A 19,247-nucleotide genomic window follows, 5' to 3' on the forward strand; every position below is an offset into this window, starting at 1 on the left:
ACCTAATTCATTGCTAGCAGTGATGGAAAAGAGCCTGGAAACTCAAATTTAATCGCTTCATGATGTAAATGTCGTTGGATTTCCTTCATTTTTGTCTACAAAATACACAAAAACGAGCCAGTAGCTCTATACAATCAATGGAAAAAAAAATACTGATGACTTGTATAGTCGTTGCTGAAACAGTCGTGCCACAATTTATTCAGTCTGTTTTCTTGTAATTAAGCTCCACAAGGATTATTTGCATGAGAAGCATAAAGGCGAGAGCCACAAACTTTCAGAACAAACATATACGACTCAGTCAGGGAAAGTGAGCAAAGAAATTATGGACTCGTAGTCTGGAAAACGTGAAACGAGCTCAGAACGTTTTGCCAGCTCAAAATCCTCAAACTGAAATGCTGGAGCGCAGGTGCATCCTACAAGAGAAAAGTGGTTCTCGAAATCCCTAGCTGGATTTTTAACTGCCTTCATGTCATTTGAAATCCTAATGTCCTTGGTTGGGAACGAACCAAACCAGACATTTGGAGGAACCGTGTACTGCACTCGTTGATTATCAGCAACTGGATCAGGACCAATGCAGGTCAGCTTGATACTGCCATCCTCGTCATTTAATTCCAACACCTGGAACAATTAACGTTGACAACCAAAAGATGGGGAAACACTACATAGCCTCTAATTTAATGGGAAGAAAAAAGATTTTGTTGATATGGATGCTTGTGAGGTAGATTATGAGGAAGCAAGATTACCGCTGAAGCCTCCACTATGAGCCCACCCTCTTCCCATTCCTCCCCAACCAAAACATGATGCCCTTTGAAAGGTATACATATACATATACATACATACATACAAACACACACACACACACATGCATGCATGCATACATCTATTAAGTACAGCAGAAAGCCACAGGAAGCTTTCTGCCTTTCATGATATCAAGGGAGGAAAAATGAATTTGGACAAGAAAGCTTGCTCAGATATCAAGTTGGAGACAAACTTAGTTCAACTTCTGTTGGAATCATCACAAAACTTCGTTACTCTTGACTCAATAAAACTTTTCTGACCAACAAATTACATGTGGAATGAGATTCATTTGAAAGATTGGTCAATGACAGAAAGTTTTGTTTGTGATGATCTAGCCAAGTTTGACAAGTTCCAGCCAAAAGCAGTCAAACAGCATGAAATATTAAAGCCAATTATTGCAAAGAAAATGCACAATTTAAACTCACTGAAAGAGGCTCCCCAACATAAAAGTGCCAAGTTTCTGCACATGGAATTCTGTGAAGGTGAGACACACTGCTTGAAGGCAGCAAGAAGTATATGCAGGTACTGATAGGCCGATCAACCTTGTCTGTCAAGAAACCAAAATAAGGATTCTGGACGAGAAACTGGATAAACAAAGCCATGTGGCAAGACTAGTTGACATTTCAGAGTTTGATTTAGCTAAGCAACTATATGCATGTGGAACTATCTGAAACAGAGTCTAACTCTCCGTCTCTATCTAGTGGGGGGAGCATGAAATTTTCTTTACTCAGGGCACAATTTACATTGCACCTAAAAATACATTTTTATCTTGTTCATATCTCACACTCGTAACATTATTGGATTTGGTTTTCCTAATTTCAAAGTTGGCATCATTTTAGCTTCACTATATTTTGAAAGCTGTTACATGAAATAGGCTAAGTAGACACAACAAATTCATACATATTCAATATTATAGAATTGAAAACAGATGCATTTATACTATTTATGTTTGGTATCTAAAACTTGTTTAAAAAATGTTTACATACAATACTAATGTTTAAAAATTAATTATATGCAACATTAAAATATGATGACCAAGACATAAGAAAATGAACAAAGTGCAATGTTTTATATTTTATCTAAATGTATATTAAACTCAGTAAATTGTAAAAGTTAAAGGACGATGGTTTAATTTTTGTTAAGTTCAACATTCATTTACACAGAAATTGAAATAGCATGCCCATGAAATCTAAGGAAAAGTTTTGAGAAGTTATGGATAAATACTATAAATTTCTAATGAATGTTAGGATTTCTTTGATGTACTCTAGTGGGGGCACAAGCCATAACTGAATTAAAATTTTCAAGTTTATACTTAACGTAATTGGTCAGTAGGGACGCTCTCAGTTCAAAGATAACAACAAAGTACAGAAACGACAGAGCACCCCTCTGGATCCAACCTCACAAAGAGCACAGGAAACTCACAGCTCCTTCATCCTTAAATTCATGGAGCACCATAACCAGTGACGGAGGAAGAGGAATCTCCAAATTTCTCTTTACCTATGAAATATTCCATTACTGGTGCTAATATGTTAAATTTGAACCGGATTTTATAAATTTTGGAGGTTTCAGTCAAATTACTCCCTCGTTGAGTTAGCATTACAGTTGTATTCAAGCTCAAACAATCATCACATGAAAACATCATAATTTTGACTTATACTTTAAAGCTGACCATCGGGATTCTTCTATTTCTTCTTTTCTTGGCTTCGGCAAAATTTTCTGACTCCTGATTATACAGGAAGACGAGCAATATCATACTAATATACATTCATTAGCACCAATATGTTGTGCTGCAATAATTATGTGACCTGTACTGTAAACGACAAAATCTACCAAGTTGCTGCAGCAATAAAGTAGTCATTCAAAAAACAAAATAAAGATCGCCAATTCATTCTACAATCAAGATATTAGTGTTGCAGGGACTAAAAATGACGCATATAAGAATAAACAGGGACAAGATCAACAAGCCAGGAGTGAAAAGGGGCAGAGAAGATTTACAACGAGAGGGAAGTTGAGACTTGGAGAGAATGATGGAGGTGTCCCTCATGGTTTCAGAGTAAAATCCACCTTCCGGGTGGGGCTTTAGATTCAGCTTTGCTACGATCTTTGAAGTTGTAGCCATCTTTTCTCCAGCCTTCCTCTGTATTTTTTTTCACAGTGCAAACCCTTAGAAGTAGACCAGCCTGCCAAACCAGGACGAAATGGGGCAGCAGGGCAGTTGCGGCATTTTCTTTTTCATGATTTAAATATTGGTATATCCTGCCTGTCATATCAATTTCGTTTCTGCAAGAGCACCAATTTTACATTTTTCTACACGTAACTTATACTGTGCATATATGAGAATTGAAGGTTATAGCATAACTGGATAAGTATTATGCATATAGCAAAAATTATATGCAAGCATATCTTGTTTCTATATAATTCTCAAAATCTTTTGAATCTACAACTCAACTCAACTAATAAGGTCATCTGCAAATCGAGAATAATAAGGTCATCTGCAAATAATTCCCGATGTGAAAACACAGAGTCTGGATTAATCTTTGAATAGAAAAAAGAACGGATTTGCAAGTTCCCAATCTAACATCTCTAATAGAAAATTAAAAAATTGTTTAACAGAGTTAGTCACCTATTTGGGGTGTGTACTATTAAAAATGATCGTTGTGATCCATTATCTTTAGGATCGTATTCAATTTTATCCATAATTATATGTTACTGCATACCAATTCAGGTGCTATAGTTTCTTTTTTCCTATTCATGTTTTTTTTTTGTTCCAGATGTAGACATGCACTGCACAAAACTGATTCCATTCGGGTTTCCTAATTTTCCATTTAAAGTTCTATATTGATTTTATTTTGTAAAAGTAAGAGTTTAAATTACTAAAAGGACAAAATTAGATACGACCTTGAAAATAATTAGAAACGATCAATTTTAACGATTCACATGCCACGCACATTACTAACTCCGCTAGAAATTTTTCGTTACTAGATTGGTTTTTTTCGTTTTTTTAGAATAAAAATAAGTGACTAAAATGATTGCGATAATAGATAAGGAACAAAATTGACCAAAACCCCGTAGCCGAGAGACCAAAATGGCCAATTTCTCTTTAGACGAATGTCCTCCATTTGACACGGTGTAACAAGCAGCAGTAACATTTGACACCTAATTGCAAGAGCATTGGATTACAGCAGCGTACATTACACGATACTTGCACTACTCAGAAGCATTTCAAGATTCACTTGCCCTTCCGAATCTCCAACATTGAGGAACTTCCAACAAAAATAGTTTATATTATTGTTGCTGGATCACTACCAACTTTGTAAGGAAGAACGGTACTTTCTATTATTGTAGCACGCAGTGTCAATAAGAAAAGGTTCCTAAGGTAGAATATCTCCGAAGCTCCTCCCTTAGCTCCCTACGTATTTCCACCCTGGAAAACTCGCTTCATTAGTCCTTGCAAAGAGCCTCCCATTCCTGCACTAACTGCTTCTGCAAGATACTTAGCCTGAAAGAACAAAATTTACAAAATTCAGCTAAATCTTGCAGTAACATAAAAAGCTTTAAGACACAAACTTAGAAACACTCTCAAAAGTGACCTCCTGAACACTCTTTTTTAAATCAAAGGCATCTCTTATTCGTCCCCCCAGGAATGACCATGTATCGCGAAAATCTGTCAAAACAGAGGAAAAAAAATGAAACTATTATCAGTATCTAGTATAAAAGCACAATCTCAAGCTTCAAACCACATTTGCAACTATTTAGGAAACTAAGCAATGAGACACATGAACCAGAAAAATGGCCACCATATGTTTACATTAAGATAGTATCCCAGGGAATAGATATTGTATGAACGATGAAATTAGAAGTATATTTCTTAGGATTTCCTTTCTGGACTGGGAAGAGGTGGTTTTGCGAGACAGAGATCCAGGTTTTAACATGGAAAAGAAAGTCTCTGACATTGTGCAAAATTATCCAGTTCAATAAGAATAGTTTTCTAAAATATAGTCATACCTGGGGAAGCATCAGTTAACATGTATAGCTCAGTTGTGGAGTATATCCCACCAAGAACCGTGCGCTTGACATACCAATCAACAGCAGTGGAGTCATCACCAGCAGCATGCCAAATCTCATCCATCAGCATTGCTCGCTGCTTGAAACCTGTTGGGATATTTGCAGGTTGAGCCTGAGCAAATTACATGTTAGAATCTCTAGCGTCACTATATCATGCATAAAGATTCCTAATAGGGAATGGATGCATACCTGTATGCTCAGGGCTTGAGGCCATTTTGATACGTAAGGAGCCTGCATTTCCAATCTAATTCGGACAAGCTTTGCAACACGTGCGCTAGGTATCAAGTCTTTCAAATCCTCTCCCGAGTCAATTACATCAATAAGTCTTTGCAGGCACTCATCCATGAAAAACTGAACATACAGATGATTGGAGGAAGCAAAAGACAAGGTGGTTAGAATGCATTTGGAGCCTAAATTGTTCAGATTAACAAACATAAAGGTATTTGGGGAAAAAAATTACAGAATAATTAAAACACTCCTTCAAACATGCGTTCTCATCAAGCAAAAATGCAAGGGAATTGAATACAAGAAAAAAAAAAAAGGACTTCAGCTATTCAAACGTTCAAAAGACACCAATGCTAGTATCCCAAAAAGGTTGCAGAAGTTTCTACAGGAAATAAGCAAAAAGACTTGCGCAAATGCTAACTCAATGTGGTTCCAGCTAAATCATTCTCATTTGGAACACATTTACTATTCTACAAAAATCTAATGCAGAACATAACAAGTCTCTAGGAAAAGCTTATGTTTCATTTTTATGCTCATATAACTATTAGGCCAGTAGATGAACATTTGAAACTTAATACGCAATAATCTTCAGTCAACAGCTACTCCAATTGTATGCCTATAACATCCGCTTGCAAACTCTGTCTAGACAGCCAAAAATGCTGGTTACCATAACAATAACACAATCAAAGACCACCAGTTTCATCACATTACTTAAATACTTCCATTTACAGCAGCATTGAACAAAGCAATGGATACTTAAAAGCTAGTGTTATAAAGTAACGATGATTATACCTCCACTAGAGCAGCATCTTTTCGCGGAAATGATCCAACAATGGAAGGAGACACCCCAACCTCCCTGGCTCCTGCTATCAAAGCTGCTTCCGTCCATCCCAGTCTAATCTGCACAACCCATTTCACCAGCAGAGCATATAAAAGCCGCAAAATTAGAACAATGACCATATAAATCATGTGGGAAAACAAATTATCAAATTTAACTTGATTTAGACATGAATATAGGCGAATTTCTTCGTTAATGTATTTGCCCCAAGAAGCTCAAATGTTTAATAAAGTCAAAGAGCATCAATATCTACAGAGATATACGCACGTATATAATTAATTAATTATGCATATCAGAAGAAAATAGAAAAGGGGGGAGAAGTGCTAACCACGTGATGGAGGGACGCGTGAAGCACGCGCGCTTGTTCATCCAGGTACTGAGTTCTTCCTGGTCGCGAGGTCCTCGAACCCTGACCGTCATGATCATGTTCACGCGCTTTCTCATCGTCATTCAATCCCGCCATCGTCGCTGTGGATGATGATGAAGACGACGAGGCATGGTCAAAATGTCTACTGTTTTTATTGGGAGTTGTTTCGGAGGTTGCTGACGTAAGAAACCGAGGCTTGTTATTTACAATTGAAATTCCTTGAATCGAATGATTAGTAACTTTCCGGAGACGGCATAACGCCGGCAATAACCGCTTCGCCGCCGATCGGTACATGGCCAAGTTGCCGTGGTTGGGGCTCTGCTCACTGAGTCTCGTTACTTGGCGTGGTGAATATGCCTTTTCCCCTTTTTATTTTTTGGCTTTTTCAAAAAAAAAATCTATAATTAGGTTAATGGCGCCACGTAGATTTCTAGTTTGGTGGTCACCTGTACTTTTTTTTCTTTTTTTTTTAATGTAAGTAGGAGGTAGGATGTGCAACTTGATCCGGTAATCCGAAAAATCTGATGATCCAAATCTGATCCGAATTAGAGGATATTCAATCCGGTGAATCATATGCAGATCAGATCATATCCAAGTCAAGGTGTTTTTTGTGATTCATGGATATCCGATCCAATCTGCATGTATTTTTTATTCTTTAGAAATTTTTATACATTAAATCCACTAATTTATAATTGTTCTATCTGTTGTTTCTTATTTTTATTTTTATGTACTCTTCCAAAAAAAGGCTTTTTTTGTATATGATGTTAAATTTTTTAAACATATTGTCAAATAATTTGTGAATAAAAAATTATAGATGAAATATTTAATCATATTTGTTTGAGTCAAAATAAGAAAAAAATGTGGAAGTTGCTTTATATTGCAACAAAAAAAGATCAATTTTTACTAAAAGCTCTTTTATGTGATTAAAACCTCATATGTGACTACAACATATCATTTATATGATTTTTGGAAACTCCAATACATTTAAATTTCATTTTATCTTTGAAATTTTTATTTTTTAAAGAAATTTTAAAAATCGAATATAGATAGTGGATCCGGATGCACATCACAAAATGACTTATCCAAATTTTATGGGCCGGATCAATATTTTGGTTCGTAGCCGACACATGAACCTGTCAGGAACACTAGGTAATGCGACGTAGTTTTGAGGAATACGGCGTAGTTTGAGGGAAGCTCACACTTCTGGCAAATATGGTGTCGTTGCACTTAAGAAGTTAGTTAGGAATTCTGTTGCAATTCGTTTCAGTTAGTTGCATGGTTAGTTGCCAACTTCAGTCACGTTTGCATGGTAGTGTAAGAAATTTCTATAAATAGCCAAATAGAAGAAAGGCTTGGCAGACAAGATTCATCACAAAGTATTATCAATAAAATCTTTCTTTACTTCCCTCATTTCTCTCTCAATTCATGCAGTCTTCCTCTTCTTATTCCTCTTTATTTTCTTCCTCCGAGAAATCATCAGGTTAATTCCTGACAAGTGGTAATCAGAGCCTTCAATCCTCGGTGCAACTTAGCTGCAAATTCAAATGGCAGACAGTACCAGACTCAAGAATCTGGATGAACAGCTCAGGAAACTTGAGACTAGGGTTCAGATTCAAGTAGATTCCTTGCAAACGGAGTTACAGGAAACTCGAACGCATGTAGATACCAAAATGGAAGAGTTCGACAAGAAAATTGACGCGCTAATGGCAGGAATGGAAACGAAGTTGACTTCATTCCTGCAGGCTCTCAACAGAGACAGAGCAACAACAACTGGAGATTCCCCTCCACCAGAGAAGACTTCTCTACTGACCAATCCACATACCAGATGCAGAGAGTGGGTAGATCAGTTAGCAGCAAGCAAGGAGTGTAAGGTTACAGTTCCAAGCTTACCTAAAGTAGAACTTCCTTTTTTTGAAGGAGACAGACCTCAGGAATGGATCAGAAAATGTGAGAAGTATTTTCTGGTTCATCAACTTCCTGAGGATCAGAAATTGGAAGTGGTGGAAATGTATTTGGTAGGGAAAGCCGAAATATGGTTTCAAGGAATCAAAATGAGCAAGGGACGAACTTCTTGGGAAGGATTCTGTCAACTAGTAAACAGGAGATTTGGAGACAGAGAGAGGAGAGACGAAGTGGAGGAATTCAACAAGCTTCACCAAACCACTAGTGTCAAAGACTACTAGGAGAAATTTGAAGAACTGAGTTCCTTGATGCTAATCAGAGATCCTTACCTATCTGAATCCTATTTTGTTTCCAGCTTCATCAGCGGTATCAAAGAAGAGATCAGGCCGATGGTTAAGATGTTGAAACCTGCTACCTTAATTGAGGCCTTCGAGATTGCAGAATGGCAGGAACAGTTACTGGCATTAAATGGGAGGAATACCAGAAACTCTAGGACTTGGGAGCCTGGGGAAAGCTCCAAGTCCCTCAGTGCTACCTTCACAACCAATCCTGGGGGAAAGGCTTAGAACAATTTGGCCAAAGGAAGTTGACTCCAGAGAGTACAAACCAGGAACATAGGAAGATCTCTCCTCAGGAGATCTTGCGCAGGAAAAACAATCATCTGTGCTTCAAGTGTGGGGAGAGGTTCAGTCCAAGTCACCAGTGCAAATATAGACACTTAAACCTCATTCTAGAAGAGGATGAGGAAACTGAATTTCTTGATGCCGTTGGAGAGCAGGATGAGCAGACTGGCCATCCAGGGCAATCCGTGGATATATCCTTACATGCACTAACAGCCTCTATCAAGAGAAAAATCCTAAAGTTGCAAGGGGTATTGAAGGGACAAACTGTATCTATTCTGGTGGATACTGGTAGCACTAACAGTTTTCTGAATGCAGCTTTACTGGAGACCATGGAGTTAAGAACAGCTAGGATGACACCCTTAAAAGCCACCATTGCTGATGGAACCATTATTTCCAGTGAATTGTTTTGTCCAAATGTAATATGGAGTATCCAGGGGTACAACTTTAGTTTTCCCTTGGTAGTCATGGGACTGGGAACGTGGGATCTCATACTTGGAATAGATTGGATGGTGCAGTACAGCCAAGATTTGTAAAATCGGGATCCCACGTCGGATCGATTTTAATTTCACAGAATCGGATCGTCGGATCTTAAGATCCCACCAAAAACTCCTAAATTTACTAAATTAATGAATTTAAAATTCATATACCATTTTATACATCTTAAAAGATATCAAATAAATAAGTTACTCATAAATATATAGTATTTTTTACTTATTATCTGACAAGTAATAAAGAAGAGAATATAAATCTGTTATCTGTCATGATTTCAAGTCTTAAAACCAAATGCTTCACAGTTTACACAATCATAATTTCAAATATAAAATAATCATCAACCTTCACAAATACTAAAAAGCCAAACATCCAAAAAGCTAACCATCAGTTTGGTTGGAATTTAACAACGGCAACGGCAACGAGTATCAAAAGTTCCTCAATGGTAATAGGTTTTGGGCTACTGCTTTTCAGTTATTGGCTGATTAGGTTGCAGTAGGAATCTATGAGATATTTTCCATTTTCTTTTTGTTACTATAATGGATTTCTTTTTTTTTTATCAATTTTTTTCCCTTGCTTCATGAATCATGATAGGATCGGCTGATCTCTAAAGCCAAACCGCCGCCAAGCACCGGCCAACAACCGTAGCTGATGACATCAGGAAACATAATAGTAGTCCCGAAAACTTCGGAAGTGTATCTCAAATGCTTCAAATCATCTCCACCAATTTTAGTAAAAGCAAATTTTCAATTGAAATTCAAGTTTGTACAAATCTGAAAACCCGCTACCGTCACCACCAATTGCTGGAGCTTGAAGCTTTAAAGCTTGAAGCCTTGAAGCTGTCGGCTGTAGCTTGTGGGTTCTTGGTAGAAGTCGCAGCGATTTGTCTTGTGGGTTTGTGGTAAGAGCTGTAGCCGAAGCTTGAGGTGGTTTGATGGTTTAAATTAGGGATTTGATTTGGACAGCGGAGAGGAGAAGAGAAATGACAATGATCTGTTTGAGAAAAAGATGAAGAAGACCCGAAGCTTTTTGACGGAACTTTTTGACTTTGAGGCAAAATTTGTTAAAACATTGCAACTAAGGCCTGCAATTCTTTGATAAATGACAAGCCTACCCCAAATATTTTCATTTACTTGCAAAATGAGCCTTGTATTTCACAAATTAGCAAAAATTTGTGGGATCGAAGTAGGATCGTAGGATCGTACGATTCTACACGATCCTACCGATCCTATGTAGATTCAAGGAATTTGCAATTTTGAGTACGATTCGAATCGATTTTGATTTTTCGGATCGTACGATCCTACGATCCGGATAGCGATTTTAACAACCATGAGTACAGCCCTATCACTTTTGATTTCTAACAGCTATTGATCAAGCTATCAGAAGAAGGAGGCGAAATGGTGTTAGAAGGGGTAGCTGAGCAACCCTCAATGAAGCTAATCAGAGGTAAAACAGCAAAGAAGTTCATGCAACAGAAACACAGAACCATGACAACCGAATGCTCTGTGTCTGAGGAGGGCAACTCGAATAGAGTAAGTCCACTTCCTAGTGAAATTTCTGAATTATTGCATGAGTTCTCAGATGTGTTTGCTGAGCCTACACAGTTACCACCAGAACGAACACATGACCACACCATCCCCTTGCAACCAGATGCCCAGCCCTTTAAACTCAGACCCTATAGGTATCCACGCTCCCAGAAAATAGAAATTGAAAACCAAGTCTCAAACATGCTTCAAACTAGGATCATTAAGCCTAGTACCAGTCCATTCTCGTCTCCTGTCTTACTGATCAAGAAGAAGGAAGGCACCTGGCGTTTCTGTGTAGACTATAGGTACCTAAATGACCTTACCATTAAAGACAGGTACCCCATTCCAAACATTGAGGAGCTCTTAGATGAATTGTTTGACTCCAAGTTCTTCAGCAAAATTGACCTCAGATCAGGATATCACCAAATCAGAATCAAAGCCTATGATATTCATAAAACAACTTTTCAAACTCACCAATGCCACAATGAATTTCTAGTGATGCCCTTTGGCCTGACTAATGCGCCTGCATCTTTCCAAGCTCTCATGAATGAAATTTTTCAGCCTTATCTCAGAAAATTTATCCTTGTCTTCTTTGATGATATACTAGTCTATAGCCCAGATTTACAATCCCATGCTAACCATCTGAGAACAGTGTTAAGAATTTTAAAATCTTACCAGTTGTATGCAAAGATGTCCAAGTGCATGTTTGTTCAGCTGAGAGTGGAATACTTGGGCCATGTCATATCCTACAATAGGGTTGAGATGGATGCTGCGAAGGTGGAGTGCATTAGAGCATGGCCAGTACCTGAAACTGTGAAAGCCTTGAGAGGTTTTTTAGACCTTACAGGTTATTACAGGAGGTTTGTACAAGGCTATGGGCAAATCTGCAAGCCTTTGACCGAGTTGTTGAGGAAGGATTCCTTTTGTTGGACTGAATCAGCTGCTGAAGCCTTTCAGAATCTTAAGGACATCATGAGCACTACTCCTGTCCTCAGGATGCCAGGTTTTACTAAACCGTTTGTGGTAGAGACTGATCCCTGTAGTAGAGGCATAGGTGCTGTGTTAATGCAGGAAGGACAGCCTATAGCCTATCTCAGTAAGACTTTAAGTCCTAAGAATTTAGGACTGTCTATATACGAAAAAGAGTTGCTAGCAGTTGTGATAGAAGTGACGAAATGGAAACACTACTTGTTGGGGTACCACTTTGTTATTAAGACTGACCATTAGAGTCTGAGGTTTTTGCTAGAGCAAAGGCTGAACACTCCACTACAGCACAAGTGTTTGACAAAACTCCTAGGCTTGGATTACGAAATTCAGTACAAAAAAGGGGCTGAAAACAAAGCTGCTGATGCCTTGTCCAGGAAGGGATTTCCAGAGGAAGACTCTTCAGGTGAAACTTGCGCCATTACTTGTGTCAAACCACAATGGCTGATAGATGTATCTGCGAGTTATGAAGGTGACTCATCATGTCAGGACATGATTGCTCAACTACTGGTCGACCCCACTTCTGTTACTGATTATGAGTACGCAGATGGAGTTCTGAGGTTGAGGAGAAAGATCTATGTTGGGAGTCATGGTGATCTACGGCACCAAATCATTCAACAGCTACACTCTTCTGTAGTAGGAGGTCATTCTGGACAGTTGGGATGCCTGAAAAGGCTAGGTGCAGTTTTCTATTGGCCTCGGATGAGGAAGGATATAGCTGACTTTGTCAAACAGTGCGATGTCTGCCAGAGGAACAAACATGAGAATGTTCCCTATCCTGGGCTGTTGCAGCCCCTACCAGTGCCTAACCAAGCGTGGTCATAGATTAGTATGGATTTCATAGAGAGTTTACCTCTCTCTGAAGGTGCCGACACCATACTGGTGGTGGTAGACAGGTTGACAAAATTGTCCAATTTCATTCCTCTTAAACATCCTTTCTCAGCAGTGGAGGTTGCCAAACTGTTTCTCATACACATTTTCAGACTGCATGGGCTACCAGAGGTTATAGTATCAGACCGATATAAGCTCTTTACCAGTCTTTTTTGGCAGGAATTATTTCGACTAGTTGGTACTCAATTGAACCTCAGCTCAACCTACCATCCATAAACAGATGGTCAGAGTGAGCGTGTCAACCAGTGTTTGGAAACATATCTGAGATGTATGACTAGTGATAGATCCCAGAAGTGAAAATCTTGGCTACCTTTGGCCGAATGGTGGTACAACACTAATTACCACACTAGCCTTCAAATGACCCCCTTTGAGGCCCTTTATGGTTATAAGCCTAATCAGCTGCCCTTAGGCTTCATTTCTGATACCATTGTCCCTGCAGCTAGTGACCTTGTTAGGGGTAGACAGGCTATTTTACAGATTCTTCGCCAAAATTTGACTCAGGCGCAGCAACGTATGAAGTATTTTGCAGATAAAAAGAGGAGTGAACGAGCTCTGGAGGTTGGTGATATGGTCTACCTGAAGCTTCAGCCTTATAGACAGCAGTTAGTAGAAGTGAGGCGTTCCTTGAAACTTGCCTCCAAGTACTATGGTCCCTTTCCTGTCGTTGCTCGAATTGGGGAAATAGCTTACAGATTAGAACTGCCACAGGGATCCAGGATTCATCCAGTGTTCCATATTTCGATGCTGAAAAAGAAAATAGGAGGTTCTCAGGAGGTCATGCCTGCACTGCCACTAGTTGGTCCTGATGACCAGATTCAGGTTGCTCCGGAAATGGTTCTCAAACGAAGGGCTATTCTGCGAAATCAACTGCCTGTGTCGCAGGTTCTAATCAAGTGGATTAATCTGGGATTCGAGGAAGCCACTTGGGAGGATCTTGACTTCATCAAGAACCAGTTTCCAGAATTCCATCCATGAGGACAAGAATGCGCTCAAGGGAAGGGTATTGTCAGGAACACTAGGTAATGCGACGTAGTTTTGGGGAATACGACGTAGTTTGAGGGAAGCTCACACTTCTGGCAAATACGGTGTCATTGCACTTAAGAAGTTAGTTAGGAATTCTGTTACAATTCGTTTCAATTAGTTGCATGGTTAGTTGCCAGCTTCAGTCACGTTTGCATGGTGGTGTAAGAAATTTCTATAAATAGCCAAATAGAAGAAAGGCTTGGCAGACAAGATTCATCACAAAGTATTATCAATAAAATCTTCCTTTACTTCCCTCATTTCGCTCTCAATTCATGCAGTCTTCCTCTTCTTATTCCTCTTTATTTTCTTCCTCCGAGAAATCATCAGGTTAATTCCTGACAAAACCCCACTGAGGCGAGCGTAAGTGGGAGGTATTCAATTTAAAACCTCTCATTTATACTCTTTTCTCCCTACCACCCAACCCATCCCTATCCTAATCTATTTTGTCTTTCTGCTTCTTTAATATTTTTTCCCCTGCTTTCTTAGTTTGCTGGTGACTGGTGAGAGCATATATATTGCATTTTTCTCCCCAGAAAATGCCCCACCTTCCTTTCAGACCACAAAATGTCCCTCCTACCAAAATAAAAATTGAGATGAAATTCCTTCCTAAATTTCTAATTAGTAATTATGAAATTAGAAGGAAGATGAGATCTGCATTGCTGTGCCATCTAGTGAGCGAATGAAGAATCAAAGTTGAAATAGAAAAGAAAAGAGAATTTGTTGTTGGCAGACGAGATGTTAAATATAGTAGTGCAAAAATAAGAGAATGATCGATTCATTCTCTCGCCAAACCAAGAAATGTTCCATCTTACACCAAAAATATAAGAGCAAAACTCAATGTATGACTAAAAATTGAATATGTATCGTCTCAAAATAGAAATTGTGATGATTATACTATTCACTGAGAATAGGGCAGAGAATTAGGGTTTTGCTTCAAGATTATAGTTTTGAAAAATGAGCTGTAATCCTGGAAACTGCAAAAGATGAAGCCAAGGACGTGAGTGGAAGAGAAATGGAGTACTGTTAATCATGTTCAAGTTGCATAAAAGGAGTACTGTACAAAAAGCAAAAAAGTGGGTTGAAAACACATATAATAAGTTGGGATCAAACTCCCTCTGTTTGTTTCTAAAAACTCTACGAAGGATGCCACATTCTTTTCAAGATGCACAGAACCAGCATCTCCACATAAAAAGCCATTAGACAAGAGCTCATCACATTCCCTGGCAGCTTTCTTTCAGAAAGCTCTCAAGCATTTCTTTTGTTGCTTGGGCAGCTCAAACAAACACAAGCATAAGAACTGAAAGCATTTCACCGTTTGGTGATTGGCACCTTCCCTCTAACCATATCTTCCTACAAAGCCTCTGGATAATCTAATCTACCATCCTGAAAATTTGTTCACTGCGTCAATCAAACTTGTATTTGTTCTATCCTCCTTATAGCTTCCCTCAGGTCGATTCGCTTATCGGGTTCACTTTCAGTACAAGCAGCCCCAAGATGGAGAAGCTTTTCCATCTCTGCAAGGGAACCTGTTGCATTGGCTATCTCTGGATCAATCAACTCTACTTCTCTGGACTCAGCAATAGCTGAGTTGACCCATTGTACAAGGTCTGTTCCACCCTTTTGATTGTTCAGATATTGGGAAGGAAACTTCCCTGTTAGAATTTCTAGAATGATTATTCCAAGACAGTAGACGTCACTTTTAGGTGTCAGTTGCTGGTATAGTATGGCTTCCGGAGATTTATACGCGAACAACGATTGTGCAGTCTGCGTGTTGCTAATTAGTGGAAAGAAAGCGTAGTCTGTGAGGAGTGGGTCGTAACTCGAAGAAAGCAGAATGTTGGAAGACTTGAGGTTCCCGTGAGGCAGCTCGTAGGAGGCAAATTCAGAATGGAGAAATCCCAATCCTTGCGCAACTCCCTGGACGATTTTCAAGCGAATAGGCCAATTCAGTTCAGCATGAGAAGTGCCGCGATCACCTGAGGAAGCAGTGGAACTTTGTTGCAAAAGTAATCCTAATTTCTTGAAAAAGAAAAAGAGAACGAACTTGCAGGTGACAGCAGTAGTTGATTATCAAGAGAATTTAGTTCATACTAAGAACGGTCGTCGCTTAAAACATCGAAATCCAGAGTAATTTGTAAGCTTTTAAGGTGCAGTTTGAATTAATTCAGCTCATGCAGCTGTCTGGCTTCTTTATATGCATCCTTCTGAAAGCACGTGTCTTTGAATCGGTTGTAATCATGAAATCTACTCTTCTAAATTCTTAAAAGCATGCAGAAATCTTTTGGAAAACAAGTTTCCAGCATGACATCATTTATATCTGAGAGAGATATCCATAATATTTGTTTTTTTTTCCCCCCATTTTTCCATGCATTGAAACATGTTTTGCCTAGCAGAATTAAAATTCCAATGCACATAAGGCTAGCATTTTACTAGATTTTAACTTTTTTCCCCCATAGCCGATGCTCATAGCAAGAAACTTTATAAATATTTAAATGATGACTGTCAAAGGAATTAAACTAAAAATCCTCGTACCATGCAAGAGATACAATAAGCTGCCTTTGGGAATGAATTCAGACACCAAAAGCTTCTCATCCTTTCTGTAATGGTAGGCCAATGGTGTTAAAATATTCTGGTGCCTCAAGTTGCCAAGCCGTCTGATCTCAGAATCAAAGGCATCCTTGCTCAACTTGTTCATCTCTCTCATCCTCTTTACCACGACAGACACCCCATTTCCCATTAACGCCTTGTAGGCTGACCCTAATCCCCCATTTCCAAGTACCTCTGCAGCTGCCTTCATCAAGTCTTGCAAACCAAATGTACCTTTTGCATCATTAACCACCACAAGATCACCAACAGACTTCCCATGATGGGAGCTTTTCCTCGAGTGGAATGAATCATTTCCCCTTCTGGAGCTTGTGCTCCTCCTGTTTGAACTGGGAATGCGCACTTCCACTATGTCATCAATATTTTCTTTCGCCAGCACATCGAAGTGATCCTCCTTCTGCTTGGCCTTGAAAAAAATAGTCATCAACAGGAGGGCGACCACAACCCCCAAAATCACCCATTTTGTGCCTGATCCTTCAGAATCATCGTCAGTACCACTTGGAGACATTTCATCATCCGGTGGGGTTTGGTTGCAGTCCTTTTGCAAAACAGTCCCACAAACCCCAGGATTTCCCTCAAAAGACTTTGCACCGAATCTTGACATGCTTTGAGGGATTTCACCCTCTAATTTATTATTTGCTATGCTAAGGTTTGATAGAGAATTCTGGTCTATTAATGGAACAGGACCTGAAAATTCATTCCTTTCCAAGTTCAGCTCAGCGAGATTCTGTAATTGGCCTAATGATGCCGGGATATTTCCTGAAAACTTGTTTTCTGCAAGCCAAACTTTCCTTAAGGACCCCATTTGTGAAAAGAAATCTGATGGAATTTCACCTGAAAATTGATTGCCTTGAAGAAAGAGAGCCCTCAAACCACCTAGCTTGTTGAAAGGTGGTATTTGGCCTGAGAAATTATTATAGGCGAGTGTGAGGCTTCTAAGGTTCTCGAGCTTAGATAAATATTCAACATCAATATCTCCAGAGAGACCAATACCCTGGAGTCTGAGGGTTTGGACGGTTTCTTCATGACACACAACGCCTTTCCATGTCTTACCTGCGGCACAGGGTGATGTGCCTTTTATCCATGAAGAATCTATAGCTGCAGTGTTTCTTAATGAATCTTTGAAACCAAAAAGAGCTTCATCATCTTTTAGGGAAATAGAAACAGGTGACAGAAACAGAATCAGGAAGAGAGAAAGGAGTTGAGAAGGGAGAAGGCGAACAGCAGTCATTTTTATGATTAAACAAAAAGTTGACACCTCCCAGAAGAAATGTGCCGCTGTTCGGAGAGATTGGAATTCTCTGAATTTTTGCATGGGAGGTGTTTTGCTTAGCTTTGATTGTTTTGGACCTGAAATGATGAGTCATGGTGTGATGTGGTTGTGCTGTGAGTTTTACAAAAGATTGGTGATGGAGCTAGCAGCTCCTCGTAATGAGAAAATTCCAAGAATAGACTCAGATTTTGGGGTACGAAAGAGAGGTGAACCTTGCATTGACCTTTTCAGCGTTTTGGGAGACCTTTTCGGGCCATAACGAGGCAAAGTTTGTCTAAACTCCCAAAAATCGGGGTTGATCAACTTTGGTACATACTACCAACAACGCTGACAAGGGGCAGAACTGTACAACTGTAATCACCTAGACTAGATGGTAGTTTGGAGTAAATCAAGATGGATTACAGAAGTAAGAGGATCGACACCACGACTGAAACTTTCCACTAAATCAAGAACACCATCAAATTCAGAAGAAAAATGGCACTGGAACTGGACAGAGGTATATATCAACCAGGAGGAGAAATTGCGCTCTGCCAGAGTTGGGATATATATACATCTCTCGCAGGAAAATCAGTGAATCTGTTAATCATGGCATTCATGAATCATCTGAAAGATCTTATGATTGGCTCCTTGTAGATGCATTATAAGAAATTGCTTCCTTTAGTAACATGACCGTCACTGTATGTTGCAATGGCAAAAGTTGAGCTCCTGGTGTATGGATTGGAGATCTCTAAGATAACAGCTAATTTTGCATCTCTCCCTTTGCAATTTGCACATGGCGTTTCTGCTGCAAAATGGTACAAATTACTAATATGGCGCAGGTAAAAGTAAAACTTCTGTCTGGAATTCTGGATATCTTGCTAGTTTGCATGATGTGGGCAATCTAATATTGCATAGGCTTGTCATATGCTGACAATCCAACACCCCTTATTTCTTGAGCCCCATGTCTCTGCCTGGCTCAGGCAGTGGGCCTTCCCATTGGCTGATTCGAGTGTTTTGGATATGAGTCCAGCATTGTTCCCAGCTGCTATTCCAGTATTTCCCTTCTCTTTTTTATTACGGAAGATTGAAGTGCAGCAGCATGATGAAATCAGCTCAATAGCTCCTCTTTAGCCACCTTCATCCTAAGTCTCAACTCCCAATACATCATTCATCTCCTTCTTTGTCATAGCAGTGTACTCTCTGACACTCCACATGATAGAAGCAATAAGTTGTTTTGCCTCCATTTGTACTCATCGTCTTCAACAGCCTCCTTGAAGGCACAGAATCCTCTTCAGTAATTTTAATCCCTGAAAGCCCCGTACTAGCCAGATGCCTCCTATAGTCCTATTACTATTTGGGTTTGTCTCAAACCATTATCATCCCCACTCTTCTTTGATGGCAACAAATTCTAGGCTTTGTGCAATAGCTAGCATCACAAAAACCAGACTAGAAGAATTGTTGGTCTTTACAGCAGAAGATGGATTCTATGTTTAATGTATACGATTAATATAGAACAAAAAAAAAAAGTGATACTGCTAACTTGGGCGTTGAGTTGGAGATCAATTTGAATGCAATCGCACAAGATTGGTGATCTAATAAACTGCATGTGTTATCGCTTCCGATGGACAAACTGAGATCTGATTGACCAAATTTATTCCAG

At 39.2% G+C, this 19,247-nt stretch overlaps 3 protein-coding genes across 3 annotated transcripts; all 3 read right to left on the minus strand.

The window, feature by feature from the left end:
• Positions 1–60: 60 nt before the first annotated feature.
• Positions 61–3,029, minus strand: LOC140009474 (uncharacterized). The gene is made up of 3 exons (XM_072055151.1): positions 2,794–3,029; positions 1,224–1,345; positions 61–618 (listed from the first exon to the last, which is right to left on the minus strand). Exons 1-3 carry the CDS (start codon positions 2,915–2,917, stop codon positions 295–297), a joined length of 570 nt encoding a protein of 189 aa, XP_071911252.1. The 5' UTR covers positions 2,918–3,029; the 3' UTR covers positions 61–294.
• Positions 3,030–3,852: 823 nt separating this feature from the next.
• On the minus strand, positions 3,853–6,675 carry LOC113693999 (uncharacterized). The gene is made up of 6 exons (XM_027212824.2): positions 6,255–6,675; positions 5,881–5,988; positions 5,053–5,214; positions 4,804–4,975; positions 4,389–4,462; positions 3,853–4,297 (listed from the first exon to the last, which is right to left on the minus strand). The coding sequence occupies exons 1-6, from the start codon at positions 6,585–6,587 to the stop codon at positions 4,208–4,210; spliced, it is 939 nt and encodes a 312-aa protein (XP_027068625.2). The 5' UTR covers positions 6,588–6,675; the 3' UTR covers positions 3,853–4,207.
• An 8,137-nt stretch (positions 6,676–14,812) lies between these two features.
• LOC113694006 (pollen receptor-like kinase 3) lies at positions 14,813–17,566 on the minus strand. Its single transcript, XM_027212837.2, has 2 exons — positions 16,264–17,566; positions 14,813–15,707 (listed from the first exon to the last, which is right to left on the minus strand). Exons 1-2 carry the CDS (start codon positions 17,564–17,566, stop codon positions 15,139–15,141), a joined length of 1,872 nt encoding a protein of 623 aa, XP_027068638.2. The 3' UTR covers positions 14,813–15,138.
• Positions 17,567–19,247: the final 1,681 nt, after the last annotated feature.

The sequence above is a fragment of the Coffea arabica genome, chromosome 6e (assembly GCF_036785885.1).
Source record: "Coffea arabica cultivar ET-39 chromosome 6e, Coffea Arabica ET-39 HiFi, whole genome shotgun sequence".
NCBI classification, from domain to species: domain Eukaryota; kingdom Viridiplantae; phylum Streptophyta; class Magnoliopsida; order Gentianales; family Rubiaceae; genus Coffea; species Coffea arabica.

What these genes read in the sequence shown, in the direction of transcription:
- LOC140009474 (XM_072055151.1), bottom strand. Translation starts at nt 2,917, where the DNA reads ATGGCTACAACTTCAAAGATCGTAGCAAAGCTGAATCTAAAGCCCCAC. An exon ending in GTCTCAACTTCCCTCTCGTT is followed by an intron (nt 1,346 to 2,793) that starts GTAAATCTTCTC and finishes GTTTCTTGACAG; the next exon opens with ACAAGGTTGATCGGCCTATC. An exon ending in ATGTTGGGGAGCCTCTTTCA is followed by an intron (nt 619 to 1,223) that starts GTGAGTTTAAAT and finishes TAATTGTTCCAG; the next exon opens with GTGTTGGAATTAAATGACGA.
- LOC113693999 (XM_027212824.2), bottom strand. Translation starts at nt 6,587, where the DNA reads ATGTACCGATCGGCGGCGAAGCGGTTATTGCCGGCGTTATGCCGTCTC. An exon ending in CTCAAGCCCTGAGCATACAG is followed by an intron (nt 4,976 to 5,052) that starts GTATGCATCCAT and finishes TAATTTGCTCAG; the next exon opens with GCTCAACCTGCAAATATCCC. An exon ending in TAAAAAAGAGTGTTCAGGAG is followed by an intron (nt 4,298 to 4,388) that starts GTCACTTTTGAG and finishes TTGTTCTTTCAG; the next exon opens with GCTAAGTATCTTGCAGAAGC.
- LOC113694006 (XM_027212837.2), bottom strand. Translation starts at nt 17,566, where the DNA reads ATGACTGCTGTTCGCCTTCTCCCTTCTCAACTCCTTTCTCTCTTCCTG. An exon ending in CTTATTGTATCTCTTGCATG is followed by an intron (nt 15,708 to 16,263) that starts GTACGAGGATTT and finishes CTGCTTCCTCAG; the next exon opens with GTGATCGCGGCACTTCTCAT.